Source organism: Oryzias melastigma, linkage group LG2, assembly GCF_002922805.2.
Source record: "Oryzias melastigma strain HK-1 linkage group LG2, ASM292280v2, whole genome shotgun sequence".
NCBI lineage: Eukaryota > Metazoa > Chordata > Actinopteri > Beloniformes > Adrianichthyidae > Oryzias > Oryzias melastigma.
This window is the reverse complement of record NC_050513.1, coordinates 10,836,904-10,845,939: the sequence shown is the minus strand read 5'-3', so window position 1 is coordinate 10,845,939 and position 9,036 is coordinate 10,836,904. Positions and strand designations below refer to the sequence as shown.

Below are 9,036 nucleotides of genomic sequence, written 5' to 3'. Positions count from 1 at the left end.
AGTGTGTGGAAATTTTGGGGACTTTTCGAGTATGTTGGCGTGGGTGAAATTTTTGCTCAGACTGGCAGTTATAAAGAAAAAGAAGAAGAATGAATCAATGGAGAAATATAGGAGTTTTAGGATTAGGATTGTGTGTGTCGTTTTGTGTATTTTGTGTTCTGCTACACACTGGTCATGTCTGTTTGGGCTTAGGCCTTCCCTTTTTACATTTTTTCACTTTTTTGTCAAAACAATAGCAGTCGGTAGCTGCTGCTGCGGGCCATAATAAGAACCAACACTAGATGGCAGTGTGTTCTTATGAATTTATTCTCAACTCCAAAGGGATTTCCTCCTTCAATCTAGCGTCAGAATTCAAAAATAGCCACAAAGCTGTGATCTACAGTCTCATTTCAAGGTTAGGTTGGTCATTAATTTTATCATTGCATTCTGTATTTGATCCCAGTGAGAGATTTGGTGAAGCCGTTTTAGAGAATGACATCTCCAAGCTGGTATTTCCTCAGGATGGATCCTCATCTGTATTGTTTTTTTCTCCTCAGACGGGGAGTAAAGTGTTCAACTGCATCTCCTACTCTCCTCTGTGTCGACGGCTGGCTTCTGGGAGCACCGACAGACACATCCGCCTCTGGGATCCACGGACTAAAGGTGACGTCTTAAACACCCCCCAAAAAAATTAACTATTAACCTATTTTTTATTTATTTATTTGTCATTTTTGTTTTTCCCAGATGGAGCCTTGGTGTCGCTCTCTCTAACTTCCCACACCGGCTGGGTCACTGCTGTCAAATGGGCTCCGACACACGAGCACCAGCTAGTCTCCGGTTCCCTTGACAACCTGGTCAAACTTTGGGACACCAGAAGGTCTGTGAAAATGCATTTAGCATATATTAGCGCTGGCTGAGGCAGAACTGACCATCATTTGGTGTGACGAGTGGAAATGTATGCAGGAACTCATCTGACTGTGAATAGTGTGAAGAAAGAACATGTCACCTAATGCCTGTGTGACCCAGCTTGTTACCATGGTTACTTGAATGCTTCGGATGGTAAAAAAAGCACACAAGTCTGCTTGTGTTTGTCCAAAAAAAAAAAAAGGTGTTCCCAGGCCAGCTAAAAAAACTGTGTCTTGGGTCATCCTCTGGGCGGACGTTGCACCAACTCCACTCATCCAGAGAAGGCAAACTACTCTTCTCCGGCCAAGAAATGTGACATCAGGCTTTGGAGGACTGACCCTCATCCCAGCCACTTGACTCCACCGCAAACCGCCTCAATGCATCCTGAAGGTCCTGGCTCGATGGAGCCAACAGGACACCATCATCTGCAAAGAGTGGAGATGAAATCCTATGGTCCCCAAACCAGACCCCCTCCAGCCCCTGGCTGGTCCTAGAAATGCTGTCCATAAAGACTATGAACAGAACCGGTGATAAAGGGCCGCCCTGGCGGAGTCCAACATATCCAACAGCTTTGTTTTTCAATGTAACGTGGTATAAAAGTGTAAAAAAAAAGCCTTCATGTAGTATAAAACCCTTCATCAACAATATGGCTCCCTCGTACTTCCAGAGTGTCCTTTATGGGAAACATGGTCGAACGCCTTTTCCAAATCCACGAAACACATATGGACTGGCTGAGCAAACTCCCACAAACCCTCCAGCACTCCAAAGAGAGTATAGAGCTGGTCCACACTTCCACGACCCAAACTGTTCTTGGATCTGAGGTTCGGCTATTGGCCAAACCGTCCTCCATTACCCTGTCAAAGAGTTGCCAGTCCAGTGGTACATTCCCGACTGCCACGCAACGCTGCAGAGACGTGTCAACCAAGACACTCCCACAACATCCAGAGACTTTAGGTACTCCATCAACTCCTGGTGCCCTTCCACTGAAGAGTGCATCTACTACCTCAGTGACTTCAGCTTGGATTATGGACATCCTACCCCCAAAGTCCTCAGCTTCTGCTTCCTAAAGAGAAGGCGTGTTTGAGAAGATCCTCAAATGTCCACAGTTGAAGTCAACAGCTTCCCACCTACACCAAAGAGCGGTGCCTGCTGAAAACTTTTCTCTTCCTGAGGCACCGGACGGTTTGCCAGAATCTCTTAGAGGCCAACCTCTGCATGGCCTCACCGAGCTCCTACCTGGACCCTGTTTTCGAGCTCTACATGGCCAGTTAAACCAGCTCATTTGATATGGATGACATCCACCTTTTTTCACCGAAGTGCCAAAAATGTATGATGGATTAGAAATTAATAACTGGTTTGTGGCCATCTGGAATTATATGACACCAAATCTTTCATATATCAGAGTAAAGCCATGAAAGAAAAAGCCTGAAGCAAACTCTTGTTTTTTACCTTTCAGAATAAAAGCTGATGTATATGCTGCCTTTCAAAGGAACTAACTCATTTGACTCTCTTTGTCCTCCTTTAGTTGTAAAGCTCCTTTGTATGACCTGGCGGCCCATGAAGATAAAGTGTTCTGTGTGGATTGGACGGAAAGTGGGGTGAGTTAAATTATTCTCTTTTACTCCAGACTCATATGACAAGACTGCAGAATTCACCTTTTTCTGTCTTTTTTTTATTTTTTAGCTAATGCTAAGCGGTGGTGCAGACAACAAGCTTTACAGCTACAAATACTCTCCATGTCGGACAGACGCCGGAGCCTAGAAACCTCCCATCCCGACAGAGCAAACATGGAAGAACTGCAGAAAACTATATTTTTCCTAATTATTTTTGCTGCCATTGTTTTTGTCTTATTAGTTCTTAGACATTTATCTGTTATTTTTCCCCCTGTGATACAGCAGAGTATAAATTAATTTTTGCTCTAGTGTTGTCTGCGTTGTCATTTGAATCTAATTTTGTCTGTCATAATTGAGGTCACGTGCACACATAGGGTCCTAGGAGATTTTTTTTAACTTTCATTTTCTTTTATTTTTTTTTACTTTTGTATTTGTATTTATATAAATGAACTCTTGTTAGGTGCTATAAGGGGATAAAATTGCTACAAAATCCCCCGTGTTCTATCATACTTCAAGAGAGAGTGAAGGACAGTGAGGTGAACTTCTGCTTCTCCTCAGAGAACTGAAGAAATGTGATCATGAAAAAGCTTAAACTTGTGAGTTCTGCTCCAACTAGTCGACATCTGCTGATTCAACGAGCTTAAATGTGGTTAATATTTCAGAAAAGAGTTTGTTTCCACTTTAGCCAGACGACGGACCGCGGGGCATCAAGTCAACGTATCGGGCAGGGACAGGAAGTTGGGTACTAAGCACAAAATAAAACACTGAGGTGATTTTCAAAATAAAAGAACCATTTTCATAACAACTTCCTAGCTTCTTCATTGGAGGTCTAAAACTAAATCTGTTTAATGTAATAGTTTCTGATTCAAAATATCTTATTTCAATTCCATTTTATAATCTTTTGTATCAAAATCATGTGTTTAGAGGAAAACGTGCAAAAAATAGATTTTAGCCGGCTGTCAATAAACAAGAGTCGCTTTGGGTTCGACTGTCAAAACCTGGAAACTAAGCTAACCCGAAATGCAGGAAACTGAGCTTGGTGGTAGAAACTTAAACATTTAATAAATAAGCTAAAATAGGATAAAAATCCTTGTGGGAAAGCAAATGACCTGATAATGTGGAACTGAAAACCAGACACTTGTACACACTGAAGATAATTAATAGAAATGAAAACAGCTGTAGAAGATCAACATGAACCTGAAGTGACTGACGGGAGATAGAACATGACTAAAACCAAACTAAAATCCTCACAAAATCAGTCTGATAGTGACATTAAATAATAATAATTTCAGTATTCTAAGGATAAAACTTGTTGGATCTGTGTTTAAAATATTACCGTCTGTATTAAACTTGATCCATGTTGATTCTGCTGCATCACAAGGTCAAAATAAAGAGCCTCCAGTGTTTTAATGCTTTGGATGTTAGAGCGGGGTGTCAAACTCAGTTGCACAAGGAGTCAAAATCCAAAACACACCTTAGGTCGCAGACCGAACAAGATGAACATTTATTAAACACTATAAAACTACATTAAAACTTTGAAACTGTAGCTTTTTAGCATAATTATTAACTAGATATATAGCGTTACCTGTGATAATGTTAGTGTGAATGCTGTAAGCTGAATTTGGCCAATGAAGATGCTAGTGCTGATAGCTGAAGATGCTTAAATTGATAGCTAAAAAAAACACTGAAGCTGATAGAGGAAAAGGCTGAAGCTGATAGCCAGGTATAATATTAGCTAAATGCCAAATTAGCCTAAATAAAACCCCAAAAATATATAAAATAAAACTTAGATTAGCTAAAACAGCTAGCATGTAGATGAAATGTTAGCACAACTTATTTTTTTTTAAAGAAGAGTCACAGACAATGACATTCACCCCTTTGATGGAGCTGTGGAGGACAATACCCATAAAATCAAATTAAAAAAAATATTTTACCTGTTTGTGTGTGTAATGCAACCATGACAATGAACACAGGCACAATGATTTTATGAATGCTATTCATAAAGGGCTATTTTTTGTTATTTTTTACTTTGTGAAGTCTGTGATGTCATATTTTCCCTTAAAAAAGTAATCAGCATGATGTCTGAATTGCTTTTAAAATTCAGATCACCGTGTCGTTTTTTTAGGGAGGAGGAAGGCATTTAAACATAGCAATTGACATATTTCAATTATGTTATACAGTCAGTGGACATAGCACAAGAAGCATTGTTAATTTTGTAAATAAAGTAAAAAAAAACTGCTTTAAATGCAAGGGAGAGAGGGTTCACTCTGCCCAGTTCTCGTTCATAACCAATGGTGGTTGTTGTGAACGGTACCCAAAAAAAAACCTGTAGTGAGAACCCTAATCTAACACACGATCTTTGTTTGTCAAACACCTTGGCGCCCTCTGGCGTTCACAGCGTCTCCGCACATCCTGCTTCTCTGACTCAGAGGATGTTAGCAGGGCTGCGCTAAATGGATGCTTACACTGCCCGATAACACGACAAGTAAGGCAGGAGTTTGTTCAAATAATGTATTAATTCACCGAAATTGTACGAATATTACAGAAAATGCTAAAATAATAAGTAATGTTGCGTTCCTTCGCTTTTTTTTAAAGTATCGTACAGACCTGCTACTAATACTAGCTAAACTGCTGCTAGCATAAAGCTTTCTTAATTGTTTTTTTTCCTTCGCGTTTGTTTGTATTTGTTAGCTAATTTGTTGGTTTTGGGGCCAAACACGATAAACTAATTTCCGCGTGACTGTGACGTTTGAACGTCTCGAATGAGCTGTAACCGAGTCGCTGCTTCTCGTCGTGTCTTGTCCTTCAACAGTCGAATTTCGGCTCCCACAACTTTATTCAATCGTTCTCCCGTTTTCCACCTTAAGCGGCGGTTTGTGGGTTTTGCCCTCGGCGGGGCTGTAGCAGCGCTCTGTAACCTGATTATGACCGAACAGCTGTCAGCTCGGTTTTCAGGCCCGCAGCTCGTTTTTCTGTCCGCAGCCTGCTGTCTTTTCCTGCTTTAGATCATTTTTTAGCAATTATTTTTTTTGTTCCTCAGAACAGAAGAAAGTCCTACATCCGGGGATGGACGGGTATGTACCTGAGCTCACCTGTGCTAGTTGATCCTGACTTTCAAAATACTTTTTAGTGCAAAATGTGGTAGAAATCCTGTGTTTCTTTCACCCAAATCTAGGTTCATTAAATCTTTAGGGTTTATTTATCAAGAAATGTTCATCTTTCTGCATATTTTTCTAAAGCTTTGAGACAAAATCTGGTGACCACACAAACCTAAACACACCTAAAATAAAGCAAGGTATTAATATTTTACTTTGTAATGATCGCCATTGTTTTGCAGGTAGTAAACAATGGGAAAACTGAGTAATCACAAGTACAAATATGAGTTTTTTTTGTCGTCTACGTGCTAGATGTTCTCTATTTGTGCACCAAACACCATCACATTGTCATAGGATATTACTCATATTAATATTCTAAACATTTTTTAATTAAAAGCTTCATTTCTGCCAAGCGTAGTTTATTATTCTGCACTAAAGGTCTAAAAACGCTTCTTTCTGCGCCCATTAACGTCATTTTTTAAATGGTTCTGATTGAAATCGGGTCCGTAGAATTTATTTTTGTATATTTACTCAATTTTTGGGGGGATTTTACTGGCCTTGTACATTTCACGAAGCTGTGAAATCGATCCAAAGTCATAAAATACCTGCTGTTGGCTCACATATCGAAATCAGAGTATTAGCTATCCCAGAATGCACTGCGACGCATATATGGTAGTAACGCTGTTAAGTTTCCAATGCAAAAACCAAAAGTTTCTCAATGGCGAATTGATCATGCATGAACGATTGAATGTTTTTAAAGGTACTTTTAAATATAATGCATTATTATTATGTATTTAATATTTTATTTTTTCTGTAGTTCAGGTGTTTCCCCACAGATGGTGCACTACAAATATTGTTTGTATTTTTTTTTATTTTTTATTTTCGTATACGATTTCCAAGTCGGACAGTCATTTTTCCGATCGTTCCAACACCACATGAACACAGTTTTGAGTTTTTCCCAGAGGGACATTAACCCATTGGTGAAAATTGCACTAAAAAGTGAACAATTTTGAATTCAAAACTCCAAAATGTTCTTTTTTTTTAAAGTAATTAAGACGTGTTTTATCAGATCCAGGGTTGCTTCTTTTTTTAACGAGTTGAATTACCAAAAACACACCACACATTTACTCTCGGTCCCGCCCTTCTGCCTAATCTTTGAACCCTTTGTGGCCCCCAAGTAAAAAAGTCTAGCGTAAAGACCCCACTGGAAAACGGTGTAGAAAAAGATTCACATCACAGTAGTTGCTACGGCTACTTCTGAGCTCTACAACCTTCAACATTTGAAGACCTACTCCAAGGAAAATTGTGTTTTTAAAATGTTCTTGTAGCATGCTTCTCATGATTTAGGACATGTAAAAGAATTTAAGCTTCAACATGCAAGTCTGAGTATTTTTCTTGTCAAATCGTTGCAGGGCTGGAAGCTAGTGGGAGTTTAAACAAAGGGATGATGGGATATCAGTCGAGGCTTACCCCTTAACGTTCCTTAATTAATCGGAAAATGTATAAATCGCCTCTGTGATGGCTGTGTCTGACATCTGTGTCTTCGCAACGTTAAGTAAACCCAAGAATCTGAGTTTCAAAATAAAAGTTTCTGTTGTACTTTCAAAATAAAAGTTTATGAAATTTTATTCTATATTTACGCTGACGGGCCCATGCAATAACTCACGATAACACCGGGGTTCATTTCAACATAGGTGACAACAGATTAATTTAAGGAAGCTCAAAAATATAACAAAACATGCATTTTACATAATTTAAGAAACTGATTTAAATTAATATTTTTATTATTATGATATATAAATGAGCTTTTGTGTTTTAGTATAAACAAAACAAAAACACTTGTGGAGAAAATTGCTATATTTGTCCCAAATATTAAATAGTTTATATTTTTTGCCTTTCAAAATAAGAGCATACTCGATCATCTCAAAGCAGCAGTGGTTTAAAAAAATAAAATTTACTGTTCGTGGTGCATCACAGCTAATCAAATGACCTTTACTGTATTTTTTAGGACCATAAGGTGCACTTAATATCCATGAATTAAATAAAAGTTATAAAAAAGATTATTTGAATTTAACCCGAGAGCCACAATGGAGGAGTGAATGTTTTCTCCTTGTTGTCTCGTGCCTGACAGCAGCTGTAAAGCTGTCAGTCACTTCTGTTGCCACGGCGACAGCTTCCAACTCCTTTTACTGGTACAGCTTCGTCGCCATGGAAGCTGTGAGACTCGTTTATATCCCGTCTGTCGTTCCTGGACCTACTGCTGCTGCTATATGGATCTAGCTAATAGTTTATTTGTTCTACCGGATCGTTAGTTTTTACCAGATGATTTTGGTGCAGATTGATCATTCGAGCTGAAGGGGGCGCTATGAGGTTTAGACCAGAAACTCTGCTGCTAATTTTAATCTTTATATATTTGATTGAAACTATAGAAAAAAAAAGCATGAATGAAATCAATTTTTACTTGTGCTTAACTTAAAAACATTTTAAAAAAAATGACAAAAAAAACACACAAGCCATACACAAACTCACACACACAACATAATTATGCATAAAACAATTCAAGACAACATCCAGCCTAACCTTATAGACTACATCCCCATAGCAACCCTAATCAGGTTAATTTAATCTGTGCATCTTAGTCTGGGGCTAAATACATCTGAGCTTTTACAACAGAACAAGTCGCCATGGTAACCAGACTCCACCTCTATTTAATGTGCCGGACCCCCCTCAGGTTTGCAGGGGACCTGCTGAGCGACGGGCGGGCTCTGCTCGGCGAGGACAGCTCGGTGATGGCCCGAATGCAGAAGAAGTTCTGGAAGACCAAGCAGGTGCTCATCAAAGTCACGGGCAAGAAGGAGGACGAGCACGTGGTGGCGTCCGACGCCGACCTAGACGCCAAGCTTGAGGTACAGGAGCTTTTCTTTTCTCTTCATGGTTTCTTTTAAGAAATAATAAATTAGAATCTAAATAATTACTGAAAAGGAAGCGTTAGAAGAAAAGAAGGAAACTAATACAAGAATTTGCTGGAATATGAACCGGCTACTTCCTGCAAAAACAGGAAGTTCCTGTTGTAGAAGAATTCAGCGACAGCCGCTGAGGAATGTGAGGTTCTTAAGATCTGTTTGTTTTCTTTCTGCATGTTGTTTTTTAAGACCAAACTTCTTCCTGGTTCTGAAAGTGTGTAAATCCAGAAAATCTTAGTTTATTTCAATTCATACAACTTTATTGTTCCAGAAAAGGCACTCTGGCAGAGCCAACATTTCTAAATTGAAGAAAAAAGCCTCATAATGTCCCACAAAAGCAGATTTATTTCTTCTGAAAGGTCAGAGTTGGTACGTGGAAGGGCAGCAGAGTGAAAACAAAGAGCATCTGCTGAGAGTCCTGCCAGCCTTTGACCAAAATCAGCCTTTTGTTTGCTCAGGAACCAGATCAGGCTCTCGCTG

At 39.3% G+C, this 9,036-nt stretch overlaps 2 protein-coding genes across 5 annotated transcripts in view; both read left to right on the top strand.

Moving 5' to 3' along the window:
- The window catches only part of wdr12 (WD repeat domain 12), an 8,641-nt gene extending 5,834 nt beyond the window's left edge, over positions 1 to 2,807 (top strand). The window contains exons 10-13 of the mRNA XM_024294604.2: positions 537 to 642; positions 724 to 856; positions 2,411 to 2,483; positions 2,569 to 2,807. Of these exons, the coding sequence (XP_024150372.1) occupies positions 537 to 642; positions 724 to 856; positions 2,411 to 2,483; positions 2,569 to 2,646 (390 nt within the window). The 3' untranslated portion in view covers positions 2,647 to 2,807. The remainder of the gene's footprint in view (positions 1 to 536; positions 643 to 723; positions 857 to 2,410; positions 2,484 to 2,568) is intronic.
- Positions 2,808 to 4,845: 2,038 nt separating this feature from the next.
- Positions 4,846 to 9,036, top strand: part of ical1 (islet cell autoantigen 1-like) — a 15,371-nt gene continuing 11,180 nt past the window's right edge. For 3 of the 4 annotated variants that reach the window (XM_024294600.2, XM_024294599.2, XM_024294597.2), the window contains exons 1-3: positions 4,847 to 4,983; positions 5,539 to 5,572; positions 8,325 to 8,499. In XM_024294600.2, the coding sequence (XP_024150368.1) occupies positions 4,956 to 4,983; positions 5,539 to 5,572; positions 8,325 to 8,499 (237 nt within the window). In that variant the 5' untranslated portion in view covers positions 4,847 to 4,955. Of the gene's footprint in view, positions 4,984 to 5,538; positions 5,573 to 8,324; positions 8,500 to 9,036 lie in introns of all 4 variants that reach the window. The other variant, XM_024294598.2, reaches the window with a different exon arrangement.